Here is a 27750-nt window from a genome sequence, read left to right on the forward strand (position 1 = left end):
CAGCCGATAACAGAGCTCTGGATCGGTCCTGAGCTCTATTATCGGCTGCAGAGGGCTTTCTGGAAGGCACCTGCAGCCAATAACAGAGCTCTGGATCAATCTGAAGGCATCTGAAGGCGAAACAGAGGCTGGGCCAATGCGTACGAGTAGTGGCAAGCAGCCACAGAATAAGTGGGCCAGTAGTGGGCTCCTGCTGGGCGGGGCTGCCGGTGCCACCGCCACGAGGTGATTCAATAATTAGAACCCTCCAAAAAGAAGGCCTAGCCATTTTTTCAGAGGTCAAAGAAAATAAGACCCAGTCTTCTTTTTGGAGAAACACGATACCATGAATAGAGTTTTGGCCTCTTTGCAAAGGCCATAATCTTTATTTTGTCATAATTTATGTCCAGTTTGTTACATTTACAATACTGGATGAGAGCTCGCAAGGTTGTTTTAAGGCCAATTGGTGTCCTGGAGAGGATCACAGCATCATCTGCATAGAGCAGCAGGGCAATGCTTCAATCACCTATTTTTGTGGGGTTGTAATTTGTTTTATTTTACCATTATTTATTTATTTATTTATTTATTTATTTATTTATTTATTTATTTATTTATTTATTTATTTATTTAAATTTATATACTGCCCTTCTCCCGAAGGACTCAGGGCAGTAAACAGCCAAAGGTAAAAACACAAAATACAAAATTTAAAAGCAATTTAAAATAAATTAAATAATTAGGCCCAACAGTTTAAATACCCCATTAAAATTCAGATTAAAATTAAACAATTTAAAAAATTTAAAAATTAGCCAGCCCGGCTTGATGAAATAAAAAAGCCTTTAGGACCTGGCGAAAAGTTCGTAAGTCTGGGATCGTCCGTATTTCCAGGGGTAGCTCGTTCCAGAGCGCAGGTGCTCCCACAGAGAAAGCTTTCCCCCTGGGGGCCGCCAGTCAACATTGTTTGACCGATGGCACCCGGAGGAGCCCCTCTCTGTGGGAGCGTACTGGCTGGTGGGAGGCTCTTGGTGGCAGAAGGCGGTCTCGTAGATATCCAGGTATTAACCCATGGAGCGCTCTAAAGGTGATAACGGCGTGGGAGGTGGGGATCTCGGGATCGAGGGGGGAGTCATAGTTTGTCCAGATAGTGCTCTGAATATCATTACCGTGAGTGGGAGGGGTAGGTATGGTGGGAGCAGGGGGCCATATCGAGTCAAGGGAGCACATACCCGCTGTTTACAAGTGGTGACATGCTCCAGCCCCCAAGGCTCCACCCGTTCCCCAGGTTGCACAGACCCTCAGGACCCAACCCTTCGGCTGATGCTGTGCAATGCCAGGTCTGTAGTAAATAAAGCCCCCCTCATTTGTGATCTTATTTGTGAGGGGGGAGCGGACCTAGCGGGTATTACAGAGACCTGGTTGGGCCAGGAGGGGGGGTCCCCCTTGTTGAAATGTGCCCACTAGGTTTCCTCGCATTCCATCAGCCGAGGTTACAGGGCAGGGGTGGGGGAGTAGCGGTTATTATTAAAGAAGGTCTGAGACCGAGGGAGGCCCTGTTCCTCAGACGGCCGGCTGTGAGTCCCTTCTCGTGAAGTGGGGTCATGGGGTTCAGATGGGTTTGCTGATCATGTACCTGGCTCCCTGCCATGTGGCAACAGCCCTGCCTGAGCTACTCAATGTCATCGCCGCGGTGGCGGTTGATACCCCCAGGCTTATGGTCATGGGGGATTTCAACCTGCCGTCCGTGGGTGAGGCATCTGAGGTGGCTCGGGAGTTCATGGCTTCCATGACAGCCATGGACCTGACCCAGTTAATTCATGGCCCTACCCACACGGGGGGAAACACGCTGGATCTGGTCTTTGTCTCTGGACAGTGGCTGAGTGATCTTGAGATAGGAGATATAGTTACCGAGCCCTTGTCATGTCAGATCACTCTCTCCTTCATCTCGACCTTCAAACCGCTGCACCCCGCCGCAGGGAGGCAGAGCCGGTAAGATGGTTCCGCCCCAGGCGCCTGATGGAACCTGATAGGTTCCAGATGGAGCTTGGGCCATTTCCCGAGACTCTGGCACATGCCTCGACTGGGGACCTAGTGGCTGCCTGGGATAGGGCAGCCGCTGGAACTCTGGATCGGGTTGTGCCTTTGCGGCCTCTGACCCGGCGCCGATCTCATTTGGCTCCTTGGTTCACTAAGGAGCTGAGGGAATTGAAGCGCCAGAAAAGACGCCTAGAGAGTAGTTGGAGGGCCAGTCTTTCTGAATCGGACCGGACACTGGTAAGATCCCATATTAGGAATTACCTAGTGGTGATAAAAGCAGCGAAATGTAGTTATTTTGCTGCTCTTATTGCGTCATCAGATAACCGCCCGGCCACCCTGTTTAGGGTGACCCGCTCCCTGCTCCATCAGGAAGCGCGGGAGGACCCCTTGGAGGGTAGAGCCGAGGATTTTGTTCAATATCTGTATGACAAAATCACTCAGATCCGTGAAGATCTGGACTCCGACTGGGTAGTCTCAGGGGGAGGGACTGGGGCAGGTCTTGAGAATGTTATCTGGGATGAGTTTGATGCTGTGACCCCTGAGGACGTGGATAGGATTCTGAGCAGACTGAACGCGACCACTTGTTTATTGGACCCGTGTCCCTCCTGGTTAGTGCTGGCTTACCGGGAGGTGACGCGAGGCTGGCTCCAGGGGATTATAAATACTTCGTTGGGTGAGGGTGACTTCCCCGCCACCTTGAAAGAGGCGGTAGTGAGGCCTCTCCTCAAGAAGCCTTCCCTGGACCCGGCAACGTTGGTTAATTATCGTCCGGTCTCCAACTTTCGTTTTGTGGCGAAGGTTGTTGAGAGTGTGGTTGCGCAATAGGTTCCCCAGCACCTGGATGAGACGACGTATCTGGATCCATTCCAGTCGGGTTTCAGGCCTGGGTACAGCACGGAAACGGCATTGGTCGCGTTGGTTGATGATCTCTGGAGGGCTCGGGACAGGGGGCGCTCCTCTGTCCTGGTTCTGTTAGACCTCTCAGCGGCTTTTGATACCATCGACCATGGTATCATGCTGCACCAGTTGGAAGAGTTAGGGATGGGAGGTACTGTACTATGGTGGTTCTCCTACTTTCTCTCTGGCCGGTTGCAGTCTGTGTTGGCAGGGGGGCAGAGGTCGACCCCCGAGGTCCCTCATATGTGGGTGCCACAAGGGTCGGTCCTCTCACCCCTTTTGTTCAACATTTATGTAAAGCCGCTGGGCGAGATCATCCGTGGTTTCGGGGTGAAGTACCACCAGTACGCTGATGACACCCAGCTGTACATCTCCACCCCAGACCACCCCAACGATGCCCTTGAAGTGATGTCTCGGTGTCTGGAGGCCGTGCCTATCTGGATGGGGAGGAACAGGCTCAGGCTCAACACATCCAAGACCGAGTGGCTGTGGCTTCCGGCGTCCCGATATAGCCAGCTGGCGCCATCGGTGACTATTGGGGGCGAATCGCTGGCCCCCACGGAGAGGGCTCGCAACTTGGGCGTCCTCCTGGATTCACGGCTGTCTTTAGAAGAGCACTTGACGGCCGTGACCGGGAGGATCTTTCATCAGGTTCGCCTGATTCACCAGTTGCAACCCTTTCTGGATCAGGACTCCCTACACACAGTTATTCATGCCCTTGTCACCTCCCGCCTGGACTATTGTAACGCTCTCTACATGGGGCTCCCCTTGAGGAGCACCTGGAGGCTCCAACTGGTGCAGAGTGCGGCCACGCAGGTGGTTATGGGAGCAACATGGCACTCCCGTGTGACATCTCTCCTGCGTGAGCTTCACTGGCTCCCGGTGATCTTCCAGGTGCGCTTCAAGGTTTTGGTTACCACCTTTAGAGCACTCCTGGCTACTTACGGGACCGCCTACTACCACAAACAGCCTCCCACCGGCCGGTACGCTGTCATAGAGAGGGGCCCCTCCAGGTGCCGTCAGCCAAACAATGTCAACTGGCGGCCCCTAGGGGGAGGGCCTTCTCTGTGGGGGCACCTACTATCTGGAACGAGCTCCCCCGGAGATACGGAGGATCCCGGATCTGCGCACCTTCCGCCATGCTTTGAAGACACTCCTATTCCAGCAGGCCGGCCTGGGCTAATTTTTTCTCCTTCTTTTAAATTTTTAATATTGAAATTTTAATTTGTTTTAAATTATTGGGAATTTTAATTGTCTCGGGCAAAATTGTTTAATTTGGTTTTAATTATGTTTTTTAACTTTTGTATTTATGTGTTTTATTTTGTGCCTGTTCACCGCCCTGAGTCCTTCGGGATTAGGGCGGTATACAAATTTAATAAAATGAAAATGAAAATAACCAATACTTTGAATCGCACCCAAAAGACCACTGGAAGCCAGTGCAGCTTGCGCAGGAAAGGTGTTACATGGGAGCGCCATGACGCTCCCATAATCACCCGCGCGGCCGCATTCTGGACCAGTTGGAGCCTCCAGGTGCTCTTCAAGGGGAGCCCCATGTAGAGAGCATTACAGTAGTCCAGGCGGGACGTGACGAGAGCATGAGTGACCGTGTGCAAGGCATCCCAATCCAGAAAGGGACGCAACTGGCGGATCAGGCAAACCTGATAAAAAGCATCCCTGGCCACAACCGTCATATGCTCTTCTAAAGACAGCCATGCATCCAGGAGGACACCCAAATTGCGAGCCCTCTCCGTGGGGGCCAATGACTCACCCCCAATAGTCAGAGTGTCAAGCCTCGGTTGGGTCTCGCCATCACTAGGGAGGACGACGAGGAGGGGGCAAGCTGTTGGACTCTCCGGGGGCGTGTCATCAGCTGTTTGAGAAGTCTTTACCACCCGCACACAAAACGAAGCAAACTCTTTCATCGGAGATGGGGGGGCATGGTGTTTGCAGATGACGCTGCCTTGTGCTGTAACAGAGGCGCGCTCCTCCTACAGGCCAGCTTGAGGAAGGAGGGATGATGTTGACTGTTTGATTGTTAATTGATTTATTGTGCTCCTCCTTCAGGCCAGCTAGGGGAAGGAGGGGTGATGTTAACTGTTTAATTGCCACTTGATTTATTGCTGTGTATATAAAAGGCGCTACACTGCGATTGCGTGTAGCGCTAACTTTAAACCTTGTTTCCGGCTTGTGCCTTTCTCCTGCCTGTGTTTGCTGTGCTGAACCTAATTAAAGGATTGCAACTGCTTTATTCCATTCTGGTGTTGGCTTGTTTTCAGTGCAGTTGGGTGGACTGGCCGAGAGAAAGTTAGCGCTCCCCCACTCACCAATTTCAACTGCCTACATTCCCTAGCTGCAGTCCGGTGGGAAAGGCTGTCGGTGATGGCAGAAGGGACGGCGCTGGGTGATTCGGAGTTGGAGGTCCCTCTAGAGGCTGACGTGGAGGAGGTGGTTGTGGAAGAGGAGAAGCTACAAACTGCAACCCCTCATCAACCGGTAGTCAGATCCAAGCTGTGCCAGCCACGTGAGGAGGACTGTGTGGAGACGGCTGGTGCGCAGAGTCAAGGGCTAGACCCTTCGGGACAGATTTCCAGTGGGGGCTGGTGGCCTAGTTCTACTCATACCGGGCCCCAATGGCCATCTACCCCCCCATTGGGTCCATCATTTAGAGGTTGGCGGGAGAGACGTTGGACAGACGAGGAAGAGGCGGATTGGGGCTATGATAATACAGGGCCTGAATCCAGTGCTATGGATGCCATAAGAGATCGGTTTGGAGAAGGGAGTTTCCGGGACGCCCTGTCTTGGCAACCCTGGGCCGCTGGGGCGGAACCGTTACAAGGCAAGTCTTGGCAGGATGAGGGCCTTTCCTGGCCAGAGGCTCGGTTTCGCATCGCTAGCCCCAAATTCCGAAGGGAACAGGAAACAGGAAAAGGAAAGGGCCAATTCGAAGACCGGGACTACCACCTGCCTAAGAGGGAGGATAGCACCAGGGGCTCCGAACAGCCATCGACCAGAAGAGAGGTAGGAGCTGGAAGGTGGGCACAACGTCCTGTGGGGGAACGGAGGCCCGTTGGAGATCTGAGGAGAGATGGGGAGAACAGACCGCCTGTACCACCCCCAGCATGGATCCCGGTTCCTGGGATGTGGGCACCACCTCCAATCTGGGGCCCTCCTGCACTGCAAACCACCTTTGACGGGAGCCCAGACCGTGTGGCGTTGTTCTTAAGCCAGGTGGTTAGTCATCTAGACCAGTATGGTCGCTGGTATCCATCACAATGGGCCATGGTGGTAGCCATTACAGCTGTGTTAACTGGTGATGCAGCAGACTGGGTGGCGGGATTACATCGCAACCATGCTAGAGAACTAGTGGACGTGGGTAGGTTCTTGGAAGCTCTCTGGTCTGCTTTTGAGGATGACTCCAGTGTACAAATTGCGGAAGGAGATCTTGTAGCCCTCAAACAGCGGGGTGTTCCTGCAAAGGACTATGTACGTGATTTCCGGAAAATGGCTAGTCGCTTAAGGGACTGGCCTGAACGGATGCTAGTCCAGCAATTTCGGATGGGGCTGGATCGTGAGTTACGTCAAGCCTGTGCGTACTGAGGCCTGGCTCCGCGCCTGGCTGTTTGGTTTAAAGCCGCTATTGAACTGGACATTACACTCCGGGAGTCTAGGCCTCGGTCGGAAGTTAATGTGGGACAGAGACGGGTTCCCACGGAGAGGGCCGCAGAAAAGCTGCCAACCACGCGGATTCAAGTACCTCCGCCCAGCAGCGTCCTACCTGAAAGGTCTCAGCGACCGGTGTTTCGTTGTTTTCGCTGCAATCAGATAGGACACAGAGCGGCTATAGCGGCTCTATTGTATAGAGGAGTTCTTGTTTATTTAGACAACATTCTAATATATACGCGCACCTTGGAAGAACACGTTGTGTTAGTCCGTCAGGTTTTAGAGAAGTTGTTAGCGGCTAAACTGTTTATAAAGCTTTCGAAATGTGAGTTCCATAAGTCGAAGATAGATTACCTCGGGTACAGGATCTCAAGCAATGGGATAGAAGTGGATCCACGTAAAGTCCATGCTATAGTTGAGTGGCAAGCACCGAAAACCAGGAAACACCTCCAATGTTTCCTTGGTTTCGCGAATTTCTATCGCCAATTCGTCCCTGCATTTGCCGCTATAGCACTACCGTTAACAGACCTGTTACGCACTAAATCTCCTGTGATAACTCTTTCACAAACTCTTTCGTCGGAGATGGGGGGGGCATGGTGTTTGCAGATGACGCTGCCTTGTGCTGTAACAGAGGCGCGCTCCTCCTACAGGCCAGCTTGAGGAAGGAGGGATGATGTTGACTGTTTGATTGTTAATTGATTTATTGTGCTCCTCCTTCAGGCCAGCTAGGGGAAGGAGGGGTGATGTTAACTGTTTAATTGCCACTTGATTTATTGCTGTGTATATAAAAGGCGCTACACTGCGATTGCGTGTAGCGCTAACTTTAAACCTTGTTTCCGGCTTGTGCCTTTCTCCTGCCTGTGTTTGCTGTGCTGAACCTAATTAAAGGATTGCAACTGCTTTATTCCATTCTGGTGTTGGCTTGTTTTCAGTGCAGTTGGGTGGACTGGCCAAGACAGAGATGGCACCAACTGACTATATCGGGATGCCGGAAACCACAGCCACTCGGTCTTGGATGGGTTGAGCTTGAGCCTGTTTCTCCCCATCCAGATCTGCAGGGCCTCCAGACACCGGGACATCATGTCAAGAGCATCATTGGGATGGTCCGGGGTGGAGATCTACAGCTGAGTGTCATCAGCGTACTAATGGTACTGCACCCCGAAACCACGGATGATCTCACCCAGTGGCTTCACATAAATGTTGAACAAAAGGGGTGAGAGGACCGACCCCTATGGCACCCCACATATAAGGTGCCTTGAGGTCGACCTCTGACCCTCCGCCAACACAAACTGCGACCGGTCAGAGAGGAAGGAGGCTCCCCTTGAGGAGCACCTGGAGGCTCCAGCTGGTCCAGAATGTGGCTGCGTGGGTGGTTATGGGAGCGACGTGGTGCTCCCATGTGACCCCCCTCCTGCGCGAGCTGCACTGGCTCCCGGTGGTCTTCCGGGTGCACTTCAAGGTTTTGGTTACCACCTTTAGAGCACTCCATGGCATCGGACCAGGGTATTTATGAGACCGCCTTCTGCTACCAATAGCCTCACCGACCAGTACACTCCCATAGAGAGGGGCTCCTCAGGGTGCCGTCGGCCAAACAGTGTCGACTGGCGGCCCCCAGGGGGAGAGCCTTCTCTGTGGGGGCACCTAATATCTGGAACGAGCTCTCCCCAGAGATAGAGAGGATCCCGGACCTGCGCACGTTTCGTCGTGCTCTCAAAACTTTTTTATTTCAGCAGGCTGGCCTGGCCTAACTCTCCTCTTTTAAATTTTTAATTCGTGATTTTATAAATTGGATGTTTTAATCTGTGTTTTGGCCTAAATATTTAATAATTTTAAGGGATTTTTAATATTTGTATTATCTGTATTTTATCTTGGCTGTTCACTGCCCTGAGTCCTTCGGGAGTAGGGCAGTATAGAAATTTGATTAATAATAAATAAATAAATAAATAAACCACCGCAACACGGTGCCCCCCACCCCTTACCCCTCCAACCGGCGCAGCATACCATGGTCGATTGTATCAAAAGCCACTGAGAGGTCTAATAGGACCAGGACAGAGGAACAACCCCTGTCCCGAGCCCTCCAGAGATCATCAACCAATGCGACCAATGCCGTTTCCGTGCTCTACCTAGGTCTGAAGCCCGACTGGAACGGATCAAGATAAACCGCTTCATCCAGGTACTGGGGGAACTGTCGCGCAACCACACTCTCAACAATCTTCGCCACGAAGCGGAGGTTGGAGACTGGACGATAATTTGCTAAAACAACCGGGTCCAGGGAGGGCTTCTTGAGGAGGGGCCTCACCACCGCCTCTTTCAAGGCGGCGGGAAAGTAACCCTCACTCAAAGAAGCATTGATAATCCTCTGGAGCCAGCCTCGTGTAACCTCCCGGAAAGCCAGCACCAACCAGGAGGGACACAGGTCCAATAAACATGTGGCCGTGCTAAGTCTACCCAGAATCCTGTCCACGTCTTCGGGGGTCACCAGGCCAAACTCCTCCCAGATAACACTCTCAAGACCTGCCTCCATCACCCCACCTGCATCTACCAGTCAGAGTCCAAGCCTTCCTGAATCTGAGCGATTTTGTCATACAGATACTGCACAAAATCCTCAGCCCTGCCCTCCAAGGGGTCCTCACGCACTCCCGGATGGAGTAGGGAGCAGGTCACCCTAAAGAGTGCGGCTGGGCGATTATCTGATGATTACATTTTGCCGCTTTTATCGCCACTAGGTAAGTCTTAATATGAGACCTCACCTATGTTTGGTCGGATTCTGTCACTTATATAAAAGTTGAAAATCAAGGGGGCCAAAATGCACCTCTGTTTAACCCCCTTTTGAGTTTTGACTGACTTTGAGAGGGACCCTTGCATATTATACCTCACCTTGATATTTTAGTATGTAAGGCACATAATAAATGAAGAAGCCTATAGTCAATTGACGCAGCTTATAATTTCTCCCATAGCTTAGTCCTGGTAACCGTATCAAAGGCTGCCTTGTGATCAATAAAGTGTCAATAATTGATACAATAAAGTATCAATAATGATACAGGTCTATTTGATACATATTTTTCATACATATGATGGAGAACTAAGCACTGATCTATGGTGCTTCTCCCCTCTCTAAACCATGATTGCTCTTTAGCAATCAAATTCTCAAGATCCAGCCACTCCTTTATCTTGGAGGTAGAGTTAATTTATCTTTGGCCTAGAGATTGCCGATTATATTTAGCAGACCTATTGATCTGTAATTGGCAGGGTCATCTTTCTTTCCCTTTTTAAAAATTGGGACAATTGCCAAGCTCAATCTTCTGGAACATGGGCAGTGCAGTCAATATAAGTGAAAGCGCCACCAGAACTGGTATCCACCGCTCCAAATTGTTCTTTAAAATTCAGCAGAAATGAAGTCAGCTCCTGGGGCTTTCCTAGTCCTGAGTTGGCCAATGAGAGATTTCATTTCGGACTCTGAAACTGGGGGCCATCCAGGTAAATCCTTCATTATATACCTTATACTCTCGCCGGGGGGCGGGGGGGTTCTTCATAATTTTCCGAAAGTAAAGTTCCTAAGTTGTAGGAGGTATATGGCATATAATGGGCATCTAATGTGGCATCAATTTTGTCACAGTGACTAGCTATTAGACACTAGAATAGAGACTTCTTTTGCTTTGCTGCCACAATAAGCTGTTCCCAGGAGGACCTTGTGTCATGTCTCTTCTTAAGAGCAATCAATTGTTCTTAACAATTGTTTTTTGATTGTAAGATATTTTAAGAGTTGTTTTATTGCCATTCCCAGACTTGCTTTTGTACCTTATAGGCCAAAGTGAGAGCTTGCTTGGCTTCAACACAATCCTTGTCAAACCATGGTTTGGAGGAGATACAGGGCCTCTTAACTAAGAAGTTCCAGTCATGTGTTAGTAATGGTTGTAGCTTATGAACTATGTTTTTATATAGTTCTAGTAAATCTTGGGAAAGGTTGGTTGTGTATTATGTAGAAAATCAGCAAATACATTCTAGGAAAAAAATATGTTGGCCTAAGTACTTGGGATATTTGGATATGTTTCAAGCTAGGTCATATTAATATTTAGAACTTAAATTTATGGAATATATTGAAGAGACAAACCAGTAGGAAATTTTTTAATAAATATCTAGAAAGTTTTCAGGAAATAATTAAGGCAGGATATAAGTATATATGACCATAGGTTGCATCTGAAAGAAAGGATGAGATCCCCAAGATGTCTGTCTGAGGGCATCTTGCTTAAGTTATCTTAAGCAAGATAAGTCTCATAAGATACAATCAAAAACAATAATTGCAGTAATATCAGTGTTAAGTGATCAAGCAAACTTGCTAGAGTTCTCTATTATATGAGTGCTACAATTATAAGCTGGATCCATGTCCCTTCTGCATACTTTTTGTTGGTGAAGGAATGTGAATAACTGGATCCAAGAGATGGTAGATACTTCTTTAAGACGGGATGAGATGAAGAAATCATCTCTTGATTCAGCTATACTGGATAACTATTCCCGTCTCTGACTTTTCTTTCAGGGAAAAGGTTGTGGGAAAGTAGTGGTGGCTTACCTTTAGAAATAGCATTGATCACTTTGGTAGATTACTTTTATCAGCATGGAACCGTGCCCTTCTTAATCTTTTAGAATTCTTAGTGGTTTTTGACACCATCAGCCAGAGCAACCTACTCAAAACCTTGGGGCTGCAAATGGGGATGAAAGTTTTAAGTATTGTTTTGGAATGGTTTTAATTTTCACTCCTACCTTAGTAGTAGTTTCTAGTCAGAATTAGAGAAAAAGTTGGACAGGTGAGTACTGTAATGTGGAGTACTTCAAGCTTCTTTTTTAACATCTATATGAAGTTTCTGGGAGAAGTATTCCAACAGTTTGGGGTGGCAATATCATCAATTTCCTGAGGATCCTTAACTGTACATTGCTAACCAGCACTGAGTTGCATATATTGTGGAAGTTCTAAGCCTTGAAGATTGTACCGGATAGGTAGAAACAAACAAAAATTAAATGCCAAGAGAAACACAGTTGATCTTTGACCTTGGCTCAGGAAGTGTTAGCTCTTGAAGGATTTGTTTTCCTCTGAAAACAAAGGACGAGGTGCACAATTTGGGATGATTTTTGCATTCCTAGTTCCTCTTAGTAGAAGTTACATCTAGGCAAGTCTTTGCCCCACTGAGACTGAGGTGTTATTTGGCCTGGAAAGTCTTGGCAACAATTCTCACTCTTATCACTACTCACCTATATTACCGTAATGCACTCTACACTGGGCTGCATCTGAAAATGAGCTGGAAGCAACTGATATAATACAGAATGTCCAGCTGATCATATCTGTGCATGTAGTATCTTTTTCCCAACACTGTATATTTACAATAGGCTATCAAGTTCAATTAAATAACTCCACATGGGAAATATAAATATACATCTGTCATATGATTCTTTAGGCTCTCCCATGCCCCACTGGAGCCCTCATCTTCCCCTCCCACACACCCACCCCAGTGTGAAGATCTAGCAGTTCCCCCAGGCCTTAGGGCTAGGATGTTAATTCGCTGGAGCACTGATGTGTATATATAATCTATATGAGGAGAATAATATTTTTATAAGGGCCTTGATTTGGGTTTTATTAGGGTTTTTAATTGTTTGCAATTCATGTTCTTTGCCTAGAATTTCCCTTGATTTATTATATTTCTGTGAGATATTTAATGACAAGCATTTTCCTTGTGTTACCTGATGAAAAGAAGTTATTATTAGGTTTTCAACAACTGAGTGCCAGCTTGATATAATAAATTAAGACAAAAGGCAGAAACCAAGAGTTTTGGTCCCTTATTAGGTACCGTATTTCCCCCAAAATAAGACCTAACCAGAAAATAAGCCCTAATGCATATTTTGTAGCAAAAATTAATATAAGACCTAGTCTTATTTTCGGGGAAACACGTTATCAAACCAGCTGGGCAACCTTGGGCCAATCATTCTTTCTTAGTCCTAATAGAAGGCAATGGAAACCACTTTTGAAATCCTTGCCAAGAAAACTTCAGGGACAAGGTCAGGAACTCATAAGGAGTGAAAAACTGATTCAAAGGCACATTAAAAAAAGATGTACAAAGGCTGTCATAGGCTTTGAGAACAGATGTATCAAACTTAACAAGAATTTAAATTTGCTTCTGAAACAAAAGCGAATGGGCTGCTTCTGCCTTAACTTTGCTGTAACTAAATCCAGTGCCACTCAATATATACATATAGTAGCACTATATGTAAACAAGAACACTTTCTTAACCCAGCTATTTAGTTTTACACACTTAGAAATTATTTTCTGCAATTCCATACATTTTACTCTAGAGTTTGAAGATGTTAGGATTTTAATTTAGGTGATAACATATTAGTTCAATATCTTCCCCAATTATATACAAATTATATACAAACAACATACAATCTTTAACTTTTTATGTTAGTCTGGATTTTATTATCATTACTAGGTATTATTATCATTACTCGTTTAAACTAAAAACAAATTATTTTATATTTAATTGATACATGTTTCTATCACTGCATTTTCAATATTACATTTGTTTAAAAATTTTCCTTTTAACATTGCTATGTAGTTGGGTTCCTAAGACATTTTATGATATGAAACTATCTATTATAGACAACACGCAAAACATTGATATTTAGCAAATAGAAGTAATTTCTCTAGTTAAACTTATTTGCTTAGAAAAGCAAATTCCAGGACTTTTCACCGAACCAACCACTCATAAAGGAAGAAAATAATCAGCTCAGAAATGTTATACAATGGAAAGAAATAGAAAGTAGACAAAAAAATTGGGAACTAAAAAAATGAAGAAGCATCCTTGACTAGTCTATCTTTCTCTTTAGTGTGCATAAAAATGGCACAGACACTAGATTAAAGAAATTCAGGGAATATTTATTTATTTAATAAATTGTATCTGGCCACATAACCTGAATACATGACTTGTGGATAACAGTTTAAAACAAAATAAAAATGGGATACAATAACTGAATTTCCTTTTTGATTCAGAGTAGGTGTTCACTCACTTAAAATTTTCTGTTTCAACTGTTTCAACCCCATGGGGTATTACGAATTAAAAATTTTCTGAATTTGAAACCTTTCACATCCTTTTAATGAAGAAGTTCTAATCCTCAGAAATTCAGCTGAAGCAAAGCATTCAAAGGAACAAGCAAGCACTAGTAAAAAAAGATGTGAATTAAAAAATAGACGAATGATTTACATTTATACTTATAATTGGTTGGTAGGTAAATGGAGGAGGGAGCATGGTACTTACATATAGATATTGCAAGATTAAATACTGGCAAAACACAATGATGCATTAGTTCCACCAAAACCAAAGGAGTTACTGAGAGCAATAAGCCGCTTTTTACTTTTCCATTCTTGTGGTACTAGAGGAACATAATTGAGATCAAATAATGGCTCTGTCTGATCCAGATTTAAAGTAGGTGGCAAAATTCTATGGTAACAAGCTAAAGCAGTAAAAGCTGCCTCAATAGCCCCTGCGGCACCCAAGAGATGACCTGTTGCTCCCTTAGTTGAGGAGACTGCAAGAGCAGAAGCATGACCTTTAAAAAGGTCTTTGATAGCTTGATTCTCTGCAGCGTCTCCTAGTGGAGTAGAGGTGGCATGAGCATTGATGTATGTTATGTCTTCCAGAGAAATTCCAGAATTTTTGATTGCTGCAGACATGCACCTTTGGAACAAAAAGGAAGACATTAGCTTATCGGATATGAGAAAGTTATTTCAATCCATTTGTGTGCCTGAAAATAATGAAATATGCAAGACTGTAAGGATGTAAAATGTCATATATGTAAATGAGATTTTCTGGGATCCCATCTACTGCAATCCTGCACTGAAGATTAGGAGATCCTCACCCAAACTAAGAAGTATAAAAAACTTTACAAGACACCTGTTACAACTAAATGCTGAATTCTTAAACTGGGTCTTTAAGGCACAAATAGACACCCTTTTCTTCTATATTATAATTTTAATTGAACGATATTGCCAGGTTGGTTGAAACTAGAAAATTAAATTCTAATGAGTTGATAAATTTAATTATCTTGAATCTTCAGTTGTGCTGGTTGGTAGAATATTTCATTGAATGCTGTGCCTCTCCTTAACTGAATGTACCTTGGAGCTGAACAAGCAGAAACTATTAATAGCAGTAAATATAGTCTTTTTTTCTTTACATAATGGGGAATCATTATTATTTTAAGAATAAATAAGATATATTAGTTTAACTTTTTATGCAATAGAATCATCATTTCTACACAGTATGTAGGTACTATATAATTCATAATTATTTCCTTTTTTACAATGAGCCAGCATGATTGTCTCATGATTATCTCCAATAATCACAATAGTATTTCAAATGGTTTTATCCAAATTCAAATTTAAAACTATATCAGGTTCACATCCTTCCTAAATAAAAGTTCTGCTTCACACTTCAATACTTTCACCAAATTATGAAAAACAGGTATTAAGCTAACAACTAGTACACTGGGTCAGCTGTTTCTCAATTCCTTTTTAAAAATATAACTACTATTTTGAATAATAATACATACGGAAATGTAACTAAAAACTTAGAACAGTATAAAGGAGGCAGTAATATAAAGCCCCAGAAGCAGGCAAATACAGGAATAAAAATATTCCATTCATCAACCATCAGAAACACAGGAAAACAGAAACAGGAAAATGAAAAGATGTCTCAGTAGTAAATGTACTATTGCCAATCTAGCTTTTATATGGAAACACTTTTTTCAAAGTGTGACCACAAAAAGTTTCTATCAGTGTGCCATTTACATAAAGTTTCTCTACCAGTGTGCCATTTACATAATCTTAGCTAGTTAATGTTCCCATATAAAGAACCTCTGATCAGCCAGAAAGCAAGCCATTCCTACATTAGGAAATTATACCAAAGGTTATATCAATTATAATCTATTATATATATATATATATAAAATTTAATTATAAAATTAAATTATACCAATAATAGCTGTTACCTTAAAGCTCCATCTCCATTTGGATCAGGTGCTGTAATGTGGCAGGCATCAGCTGACAGTCCATAGCCTAAAATTTCTGCATATGGTTTGACTCCTCTCTGGCTAGCATGCATGTATTCTTCCAAAACCAAAACTGCAGCACCTTCTCCCATAACAAATCCTTCTCTTAGTGGATGGAATGGACGACAAGCTTTTTGAGGGTTAGAGTTAAAGCTAGTGCTCAGAGCTCGAGCTCTGGCAAATCCAGCCAGAGACAATGGGCTAATACAAGCTTCCGTTCCTCCAGCCAACATCATATCAGCATCACCATTAGTTATAAATCGAAAAGAGTCTCCGACGGCATGTGCTCCAGTAGTACAAGCAGTGGACACAGCATGGTTTGGTCCTTTCAACTGATGTTTGATACTAATATGACCTGCTGCCATATTGATCAAAATCTTTGGAACAAAAAAGGGGCTGACTTTGTTGTAGCCTTTTGTTTTGAATGTCAAGGCTGTATCTGAGATATCTTCCAGTGGAACCATTCCCATTCCTATAGCCACACCAGCTTTCAAACTATCCTCGTCAGATTGCGGAGACCAACCAGAATCTTTTAATGCTAGATCAGCAGCACCTATGGCCATGATGGTGGCAGAAGACATAGCTTTGCTGTCTGATTTTATTATAAAATTTTCTCCATGGAACTGACCTTTATCAACCCCTTTTGGCACGCAAGCAGCAACTTTACAAGGGACAGAAGCATATTCTTCCCCTTCAAGGGCAACGATCCCACAATTTCCTTTGAGAAGATTGTTCCAAACCAACTGGGTTCCAACACCAAGAGGAGATACTAATCCTATACCTGTGACAACAACCCTTCTTCGACCATGAACTAACCTAGTATTCAGACATCTTTTATTGATATTTAAATAATGCTGTACTTGTGAACTTGGAAGGCAGAGGCTTGTAACTCTGAATATAGTTCTCAAGTGCTGGAGAATCATCACTGTACTACTTCAAAGTTTATTCCTATGGAAGGGAGGAAAATAAAATTATTATTTACAAGCTTTCACGATGGGTAAAGTTTGTATTTCTTACAACAGTAAAAAAGTTATCAATATATCAAACATGCAATGTATGATAATGTAAATTTAAGTAAAATGAAATAAATGGTTCCTATATTCTAATTTTCAAGCCTAATTGAAGAATTTAAGATTGAAATTTGAAAACAGAGGTAAGAATTTTCTCATAAAAAGTTTACAGTATATGCCAGAGTCAAATTATTCATAAAATTTGCAAGAAATGACTCTTTGGTCATACTAAATTCAACGTATTCGATGTATTAAATTCACAAACTAATGTATTAAATTCAAAAATATATGCACAGAATTGTTCAGCTCAAACTTTAAAGTCTTTACTATTATAATTTTATCTTTCTTGTAAATTTTTGGAAGTAGAACAAAACTTTGGAATTTTATTGCTTTGCAGGAAATAAATAATCTGAAAAACAACTCACTATGCCATAGTTTTAGCCTGTGCAAGGGTTCTTCAACAACAACAGCCGTTACTGTTTCAAATCTGGTGCTGGCAGCGTGCTTTGTTGGGATGGCCCCACCTCTTCATCCTAATTGGTTGGGAGTCCCAGTCTGTGTCTATTGTCTTGGCTTCGGGTGTATGGTCACACACACACACACACACACCCTGAGACCCCCAGCCAAAACATACCCCAGCCAGCCACAAAGATGAAGCCCTGCCACACGGTAGAGAACAGTCGACCATACACCCAAAGCCAAGCCAATAGACACAGACTCCCAACCAATGTGTCAGGCTTGATTAGTGATTCTACGGGACACTATCAAAGACTATCAAGACTGGAAAACAGACTCAGAATTTTATTCAAAAGTCCTAGAAAAAGGAAGGACACTGTTGTAATGAAAACTGCATGGATCTATTAAAATCACTTTTTAGTCAGCAACAACATCAAGAACACGCTGCAGTAGCCAACTTCATGATAAGCAATTTAGTTCATATCTCTGATTTGCACATATAATTCTCTGACGTTTAGCCAAATTGGCTCATAATGTTTCCTCCTTTTGGGGGGCTAATAGCCATGGTCACCCCCAAAAGGGAGGACAAGAATACATAAAAAAGTCCATAAAGACTTTTTATTATCTGGAATGGTATAAGTCTCCTGCTTGAGCAGAGACTTGGACTAGAAGACCCCCAATATCCCTTCCAACCCTATTATTCTATGTTCTTTGTATTTACCAGGCATATAACACATAGCCTATTTTTAGAGGTCTTCTCACTGCCTACAGCATATTTATAATATGATGCTACTCTTTAAGAAACGAAGTCTCCTTTTCAGCATATTGGCCTGGTGGCTCAGCAGACTAAAAGCATTGTGATTAACACCAGCTGTCTGCAATTACTGTATTTTTAAGTTCGAATCGCATCAGGCTCAAGGTTGACTCAGCCTTCCATCCTTTCTAAGGTAGGTAAATTGAGGACCCAGTTTGTGGGGGCAATAAGCTGACTTTGTATAAATATACAAAAGTATGAAGGCTATTGCTTAACGCATTGTAAGCCGCCCTGAGCCTCCGGAGAAGGGCGGCATATAAATCAATTTTTTTTAAAAAATAAAAAATTGAATTTATTAGTGAAAAAGCTATTTGGATCTCAGTATCTTATATAAATCTCAGCATTGCTGAAGACAAACAATGAAAGAACAAACAGATTAACTTGAATTGAAGAGAACAAGGGAAAAAAAGGATTAGCTATTCAAAATCAGACAATTTATATCCTTGCTACTGATTATTTTATACCTCCAACAAATCTTTACAAGTCTTTTATGCCAAGTCTTTTATGCCATAGAAGTCTATATACATATAATCATATACATTCTATCTTAATTGTATTGCATAGAAAGTGTAAATAATCCTATGATGTTACTAGCCTATATTTCTGCAAAATTTGGAGAATTCATATTGCTCATTTCTTGTGGTAATACAATGTAGATAGATTTTAATTCCAGATCACCAACATTCAATTATATGAGCAACAAATTTACTGTACTAAGGAGATAAGCCATAATGAATTTGGCAGAGCTTGCAAGTTTCACTTTCAACTAATATATAATTTTTCAGATATAGGATAAATCCCATAAAGGTAAGTAAGATTTAACTTTACAGGAAAATAAAAATACATCATTTAGATCCGAGGTGGCGTAGTGGTTAGAGTGCAGTAGTGCAACTACTTCCGCTGACTGCTAGTTCAGCAGATCAGCGGATCAAATCTCACCAGCTCAAGGCTGACTTTCATTTCATTTATTTCATTTATTCGAATTTCTATACCGCCCTTCTCCTTTCGGACTCAGGGCGGTGAACAGCCAGATAAAAAACATCTATACAAACATCACAGTTAAAAATAAAGTTAAAATAATTTATAAATTTGGCCCATAATTTAAAACTTGTCAATTAAAATAAATATTAAAATTTTAAAACTAACCCTAAAATCAGGACAGACCGGCTAGCTGAAAAAAATAAGTTTTTAGGGCCCGACGAAAAATCCGGAGGTCGGAGATCACTCGTATCTCTGGGGGTAAATTGTTCCATAGGGTAGGTGCCACCACAGAGAAGGCTCTCCTCCTGGGGGTCGTCAGCCGGCATTGTCTGGCCGACGGCACCCTGAGGAGGCCCTCTCTGTGGGAGCGAACCGGCCGGTGAGAGGCTATTGGTGGCAGAAGGCGGTCCCGTAAGTACCCTGGCCCTAAGCCATGGAGCGCTTTAAAGGTGATCACCAACACCTTGAAGTGCACCCAGAAGTCCACCGGAAGCCAATGCAGCTCGCACAGGAGAGGAGTCACATGGGAGCGCCCCGTCGCTCCCATAATCCCCCGCGCAGCCGCATTCTGCACCAGTTGGAGCCTCCGGGTGCACCCCAAGGGGAGCCCCATGTAGAGAGCGTTACAATAGTCCAGACGAGAAGTGACGAGTGCTTGAGTGACCGTGCGTAGGGAGTCCCGGTCCAGAAAGGGACGCAACTGGCGTATCAGGCGAACCTGACAAAAAGCCCCCCTGGCCACGGCTGTCATATGCCCTTCTAAGGACAGCCGCGCATCCAGGAGGACACCCAAGTTGCGGGCCCTCTCCGTGGGGGCCAATGATTCGCCCCCAATAACCAGCGATGGCGTCAGCTGGCTATACTGGGACGCCGGCAGCCACAGCCACTCGGTCTTGGAAGGGTTGAGTCGAAGTCTGTTTCTCCCCATCCAGACCCGCACGGCCTCCAGGCACTGGGACATCACTTCCAAGGCATCATTGGGATGGTCTGGGGTGGAAATGTACAGCTGAGTATCATCAGCGTACTGATGGAACTCCACCCCAAAACCACGGATGATCTCACCCAGCGGCTTCACATAAATGTTGAACAGGAGGGGCGAGAGGACCGACCCTTGCAGCACCCCACAAACAAGGTGCCTTGGGGTCGACCGCTGCCCCCGTCAACACAGATTGCGACCGGTCGGAGAGATAGGAGGAGAACCACCGCAGAACAGTGCCCCCCACTCCCAGTCCCTCCAGCCGGCGCAACATACCATGGTCGATGGTATCAAAAGCCGCTGAGAGGTCTAATAGGACCAGGATAGAGGAATAACCCCTATCCCGGGCCCTCCCTAGCCTTCCATCCTTCCTAGGGGGATAAAATGAGGATCCAGATTGCTAGGGGGCAATATGCTATTTAGTATACTGTCTTTGGTGTAAGCCGCCCAGAGTCCTCGGAGAGTGAGCGGCATAGAAATATGACTAATAAATAAATAAATTTAGCATTTTATATATTAAAATGCATGCTTAGGATTGCAGTGCAGATGCATCCAGTTGAGGCTTGTTAGCATGCAATTCATATAACTGCCTTGTTTCGTTCACCAAAAGGATCTAGGATGATAGTGTTTTTTAATTCATAAAGCATACTGATTTCTCTTATCATTTTTCCTCTTATTTTCTTAAAAGAAAAAAATGGGAACAATAAGGATAAGATCCATAGTGCTTTTTGAGTAAAGCTGCCAAATCTGAATTGCAAAAGCCGAATAAGCACTAGGTTACACAAGTTTTCTTATCTTCTAGATACTGTCTGGATTCTGCAACACATATCAGGCAGACATAAAAGACACTAGCATTAACAAAAATAATTTGCTCGAAAGCCCTATAGGATTACCATATCTGGGGGATGTAAAATCCAGACTACATTAACTGGGAACAAAGAAGGATTATTTTGCTGTCACTGCCATTCAGTAGCTCGGATTTCTGTTGCCCAGTATCGGTAAATCTTCAAGAAGTCGCCTCCCGACATATAAGGTTCAGGAAATCTATCAGGTGGTGGGGGTGGGGGACAATGTAGGTGCTGCGCATGCTCATTACAGGGAGGGGGGAAGCGGTCCTGTCACACTAGTGAAGACGTCATCGCCATCCTTTTCTGAGTCACCATAATCGGCGCCCCATTTAGACGCATGGTAGTCTGAGTCAGGAAAATTTAGAATTGAGTGCGGGCGGGCGCGCTGCGAAAAACAAGTTTCTGTTCTCTGGCGAAGACTAATAGTAGACAAATGCCATTGCAATGGGATGGTGGCCGCGGTTGAATCTGCCACTACAGCGCTCTCGTGAGCACTAAGCGACCTGTCCCAGAATTCTAGAGAAACGTTTTTAGAGGCCTCGGGGTTGCTGCTTACCTACGCGTGTAATATCACCAGATGAGAAGGACGGACGGGTCTGCCAAACAGGAGGTGACGACTTTGGGGGCATAACAATTGTTTTCAGTGTCGCGGGCGGGTTACTAACTAACAAATTCAGTTGTGCAATTTCCTTTTTTTGTGCGCGTTCAATTGCAAATTAAACTATCTCTCCTGCATCTGTTTAAGGAGAAAGAAGTCACCATTAAGATCTGCATTGTATACAGTACAGCACTGCTGGGACATTACTAGTTTGTCTGTACATTTGTTCAGCGTAATACGAAGCTGTATTCCAGCAACTCCATTATATTGTGGGAAAGGCGAATCTCTTATAGTAGCTTCTTTCTGCCAGGTAGATGAATTCAAATTAAAGATGCACCCTGCTATTAGTTCTGTCCAGGCACATGCAAATTTGAGAGCTGGGGAGAACCTCTGTGTATGTGCAGAGTGCATATTCCCTCCACAAAATAATGTTTGCGTTTCAGATTGAATAGCAAAGTAATTTAGTATAATTGGAGTTGCAATATAATTCATTTTAAAAATGAAGTCAGCATATAAAGCTGACTTGGGAGCTGTAATATTACAATAGAAAAACAAGCAAGAAATGCAACTATCCAGAATACTTATTATCAGAGTATTCAAAGATCAGGATAAAATTATAGGTTAAGATTGGAATAATAAGCTTCTGGATGTTTAGGGCAGCTCCCTTGCTGGTTAAAAACTACAATGATTAAATTAAATTGATGGCCAATGCAGCAGGAGTACAGATTTGGAAAGGGTATTAATTGTTAAAACATATGTGTAGCTCAAAATATATTAAAAATAAAATTATCAAGCTCCAAAGAACCAAATGAGATTAGTTTTATACTCATTCTCATCCAAATTTCAGAGACGTTTGACTGCAGAAAGGGTAGTTTTTGAAGAATAACTACATTGCTCCCTAGTTTTATGTAGCATAAAATATATTTGAATATGTTAATATTGGAATTCCAGTTTATTCTCAGGGTTGGAATAAGTTCTGATTAAGATTCCCAGAGGTGCTTTTTTCAAGACACAGCTTCAGAAAGTCCAGTTGCCTCTTGAAAAAAGCACCTTTGGGACAACCATGACCTGGATGACTGAGAATCTCCATAGACATTCTGATTAAGAAGCATTAAAAGGAATCTAATTACAGGCAAAATAGTCTCATTAAAATCCAAAGCTGTGAAGACTGCCTTATTTATACCTGTCATGGGCAGAAATGGGAGAGAGGAACACATTTTGGAGGAGGAATTCCTTAGTGGGAGTAGCTGATACTGCAGAAAAAGCAGAAAGAATAAATTTATTATATAAACAGTACAGGAACCTAGTGCTTAAATTGAAAAGTCAGGGAATTGAGGAAGTCTTCTAAAACCAAATGCATTTTTGGAGACGGCTGAATCAGTATTAAACTAGGATTTTAAAGCATAAAAAGATTAAACTATATCCATAAATGTCCTGCCAGGCAATTAATTATTTAGAAAATAGTAGCAGTATGCTCTTGAATGGTTCAACCCTTATTATTTTCGACCTACTGAATCTTCAGATAATTTTCTCAAAGTTTAAGTGCCTATTATCAAGAGCAAAAGAAGATTCAGTTATCATATATGATAGCAAACATAATGCCACACTAATTATATTTAAGAAAAACACAAATATTTATTATTCAGGTTTATATACCATTTAAATTAAACTGGCTCCTAAGCATACATTCCAATTCAATAAACAGATTAAAATGGTTAACTGCAACAGTAACTATTATAAAACACAAATTATACTTTAAGAATTACATCTCAAATTATCTAACTTTCATTTATACAGGGACATGTCATGATTCATATCATTTCCCAAAGGCTTTCTGGAATAATGTGGGGTGTTTTTTTTTAATCTTCCCCTAGTTAAACAGTGACAGCTGTATTACAACAACAATAGCTTCTCCCCTTGGAAAACAGGTCCAAAACTTATACACTTTTATATATATTTGCAACCCAATTTGACCTATTATACATTGCATGTACGAAGAAAAAATAGTTAACAGGTTAAATCAGTGGTTCCCAACCTTTACTGCTACCCCAGCAGCGTGGGGGGTGGGGGGGAGGAAGGGGGGGATTTCGCACACTTGCCTGCTGCTTCCACAGCTCAATTCCCAGTTGCCTGTGGACTGGGGTTAAGGATCCCTGAGTTAAACAACAGCAAAGTTAAAGTTCAAGGGCCTCTGTTAACAATCTATTATTGTAATTTACTTGTAGAGAATTTACAATGGTTTTTTATCTACCTCAAATACCCCAGTCATCATCTCTAAACTGTCCAGGATCAAATACCATCAATTGAGTCTTTTTTTTTAAATATAATTTTTATTCATAAGCATTTTTGAAAAACAGTGTCTTGTCAGGATAACATTTACAAGTAGGGCAAAATCAAAGAAAAATTGATAGTAAATCTTAACACACAAACTAATAATGATAAGAATTATATAATAACAGTAATTATAATTGTATAACCCAAAAACGTAAACTAAATTTCTTCTTAACGTTAGCTTACATTTTTATCCCTTACTATAGTTATAGTTTTATACATCTTTATTTTCCATACTAACAATTATTAACATTCATACTCTTACTTTCTCTCATTTCTACCGTTTGTCTCTATCCATTCATAAAATTTATTCCATGTCTGATAATATTCTGAGTCTTTTTTATCTTTAATTTTTGAAGTTAGTCTATCCATTTCAGCACACAATCCCAAATTTTCCTAATTATATCCTCGTCTGATGGGGTGTTCACGTTTTTCCAATATTTAGCAAATATAATTCTTGCTGCCGTCAATATATGTAACACTAAATATGTAGTTGCTTTATCATAACTTTCTGATAGTATACCTAAAAGACATGTGTCTGGTTTAAATTCAATATTTTGCTCAGTTATCATTTCCAACCAGTTATATATTTTCTCCCAGAATTTTCTTGCTTTACTGCACATCCACCACATGTAGAAGTAGATGTCTGGAGTCTGGTTGCATTTCCAGGATTGATCAAAATATATATATAATTATTTACTGAACTATAAAATGGAGGAAGAAATAGTTAAATGATTATTGTTTGAGCAAAGAATTTCGGATACAATATAGAATTAGAGAAATGGTTAAAACTTTGCAACAGAAATTACAAATTGACTATGGCTTCGGCCTACAAAGAAAACCTCTATAAAATGTTTTACAGGTGGCATGTACCATCTGCAAGATTGGCGAAAAGGTTCAGCAATCTGTCCGTTAAATGCTGGAAATGGATTTTTGAGTTTTAATAATAAAACCATTCCTTAGATTTTAATTGGGAATTTTCCCAAAAATTGCATTTCATTTCTGAAGTTGATAAGTCTCTGTTGTGAATATCTCCTTAAAAACACAACATTTATCTTGCCAAGAAAATCCAATCCATCCTTCATCATTCATTATCTCAGAATTTCTTGAATGAATATTCCTTTTCAAACCAAATACTTTCTTCACATTTGGCAGCAAAAGATTGTACTTGAATTCATTGTTGCAAATCAAGTCGAACTGTTATTTCCTGCTTTTGAATATCCTCCCGGATTTGGTTCAAAGTCCCTGTGGCCCATCACGTTTTTTATTTATATTTTCAAATAAAATCTATAAATTGGAGAGCATTCTTTTTTTGAATGTTTCCCAGAAAATTTTATTTTATTTTAGAGACATTTTGAAAAACACACTGTTCTTTCCAGGGACAAGAGAATCATAACCTAATGATCATAGACAAAAGTCGAGATAAAGTTTTTTCCCAAAATAAAAAATAATTTAAAAAGGGAAATTTTCCCATCAAAGTTAAAACATAAAAATCAAAGTTCTTTTTTTTTTAAGAGTTAGAAAGAATAACATTTGCAATATAATTCTGTATAAATCCAATCAGATGACTTTCACTGCCAGAAAATGTATTTTCATCACAGAGTTCCTTACAGCGAAAAGAAAAGTGGCTTGGAGTAAACAATGAAATAACAAAAAAAACTCCAACAAGGGATTATAAAATAGATCAACAGTCAACTAGTTGCAAATCAAGAGATAGTAAACTTTAAAAGCTCCCTTTTCTGATCAAAACAAACAAAAATATTTATGTAGATCAGCTGATATCTCTGGCCAACCAGAATTCATAAAAATCAGATGATTTCAGCCTCCCTACTAATCAAAAATTGAAAATTATAATTCCCAACATCAAATACATGTGGGCAATTCATGAAAACAATAACAATGTCTCCAAAATGGTGAAGACCTTCAAAAAGGAGTAATAGGTTGTGACTGAAAGAAGCCTTTTTTAGCTTAGTAAATGTAATAAGCTAATAAATTGTCTAAGAAGTGAAAGGGACAACTTATTGTCTACTTGAAAAATAAATTCTAAAATGGCTGCTTTTTCACAACAGAGTGACAGCAGCTCCCATCTCACCTCTAGTTAAATGGCTCACTTGGTTTCTTTAAAGTGCTGCTCCAGAGTCTCCTTGCAGACTATTGCAGAATGGAAGATGTTATGGGATGATTATGAGACTCTCCCCAATTCAGGAGACTGATATAAACTTACAGAACTTAGTTTATTATTTTGTAAAATTGAAAAGGCTTTGGTCTGGAAAGAGCTTTCTGGTCAGTTGGCCATCTTCACTGGAAGCTAGTTCAAAGAATTTTCAAAGGTTGACAAAAGGTCATCCAGGAGCTGATCAATGTGTGAGTGTTTATCTAAAAACACTCATAAGAGGAAATAGAGGGAATAGTTGCAAAATATGGCAAAATAATGTGATTAGCCCAGCTATGTTCCCTTAAAAAATACTGATTTATCATGCAAGATATAAGCAATAAAAGACTTCAATCATTTTACAGACTTGATTTACTATGCAAATAATAATATCTCAGAATTGTGAAACCAGAGAACATATCCATGGAACTCAAAATAGTCATGGTTGGGCTCATGGGATCAGCAAATAGCCATAGTTTGTTACTTAAAATTGAAAGCAGTGTTCTTGGCTTCAAAACACAAGTATGTCTTAGAAAAATACTTTAAATAGTTTAAATAGTTTTCACTCTAATCAGATACTCAAATGAAAAAAAATATTGATCTCTTTGGATTGGAGATCAAACATTTTCTACTAGATTGTTGGCTGTCAGAGAAGCTGTTGAATGCCTGTTTGAAATGGGGTTTGTAGAGGTAAGTACATTGAAATTGCTATGTAGAAGAATTTTATTTGATCGTTTTGAAATGTCTCATTATTCTCATCTTCTACAGCAGGCATCCTCAAATTATGACCCGTGGGACAGATATGGCCTGCTGACACAATCTATCTGGCCCTCGCACAGTGGTGATTAAGCCCCGCCCCCCACCCTGCCGTTCCCAGCCGTCGCCCTTATCTTCAGTCACCCCAACACGCTCCTCTTCCCAAAATAGGATTGAGTGGGTGGAAGGGAGCAGGGGAAAGGGTAGAAGGGAAGAAGCCCAGCTGGCTTTCCTTTGGGAAGAGGCTTCCCTCCTCTCCTCCTTCCCTTCTCATGTGCACCCTCCCAGCCCCGCCACAGCTAGCTACGGGGTCGCGAGAGGAGGAGGGGGAGGAGGGAAGCCCCCACCACTCATTCCTCAGCAAGCCCGGATTTCCAAAAGGAAGAAAGAAAAACAGGTAGCAAAAAGCCCCAAGGAAAGGACGCAGGGTTTTCCTAGAGAGTGGGAAGAGACATAGAGACAGGGAGTGAGAGAGAGACACACACATACACATACACACCCACAGACAGAGAGAGACACGGAGGGAGGGAGAGAAAGATGAGGGAGAGGGGGGGAGTGGGAGATGGAGAAAGAAAGAGAGAAAGAGTTTGGAGGGAGGGAGGGAGACAGAGAGAAAAAGATGAGACAAAGAGAGATGAGAGGGAGTGTTTAAGATTACAGACCCCTGAGCCAGGAAAAGGGACAATAAGAAGCAATGGAATTTTTCTCTTCAAGTCTTTAAAGAACGAACAGATTTACTTCATGTTTCAGAACCAGTGAGTTCATATTACGAGGAAGGGGTTTATATGAGGACTGTGCTAATCACAAAGCTTTTTGGTTTTCAATAAAATAAAAGATGCCACTAAACTCCTTCTGAAATAAGGTGATCCAGTCTATGTCTCACTCAAGATCAGGATTTTTATGGGCTTTGCTGTGGGAGCTTTATCTCTACTCCCTTCCCAGGTATTTGAATATCTGCAACGATGCAATCTTGCCCAGGTTTTTATATCAATAGTTCAGTCTTGCAAATGCTTTTATACAGGCTGCATTAGCTTTTGGGTCCTTCTGAATATTTTTGCCTTAGATCCTGATGAGAGCAGTTCACCAAAAGTGACTCGGTGGCACACAACAGTGAGATAAAACTATATAAAAACTAGATGTAAAACATAAAAATCCGTATCAATAAATAAAT

General features: G+C 42.4%; 2 protein-coding genes across 2 annotated transcripts in view; one reads left to right on the forward strand and one right to left on the reverse strand.

Annotated features, from left to right (window-relative positions):
• Positions 1-13741: 13741 nt before the first annotated feature.
• OXSM (3-oxoacyl-ACP synthase, mitochondrial) lies at positions 13742-20943 on the reverse strand. The gene is made up of 3 exons (XM_034403988.3): positions 20788-20943; positions 15598-16605; positions 13742-14288 (listed from the first exon to the last, which is right to left on the reverse strand). The coding sequence occupies exons 2-3, from the start codon at positions 16578-16580 to the stop codon at positions 13886-13888; spliced, it is 1386 nt and encodes a 461-aa protein (XP_034259879.2). The 5' UTR covers positions 16581-16605; positions 20788-20943; the 3' UTR covers positions 13742-13885.
• Positions 20944-20983: 40 nt separating this feature from the next.
• Positions 20984-27750, forward strand: part of NGLY1 (N-glycanase 1) — a 34487-nt gene continuing 27720 nt past the window's right edge. Inside the window, exon 1 of the mRNA XM_034403980.3 lies at positions 20984-21352. The gene's annotated coding sequence lies outside the window, so the exon portion shown is untranslated. The remainder of the gene's footprint in view (positions 21353-27750) is intronic.

Source organism: Pantherophis guttatus, chromosome 4 (genome assembly GCF_059756535.1).
Source record: "Pantherophis guttatus breed Tessera chromosome 4, ASM5975653v1, whole genome shotgun sequence".
Lineage (NCBI taxonomy): Eukaryota > Metazoa > Chordata > Lepidosauria > Squamata > Colubridae > Pantherophis > Pantherophis guttatus.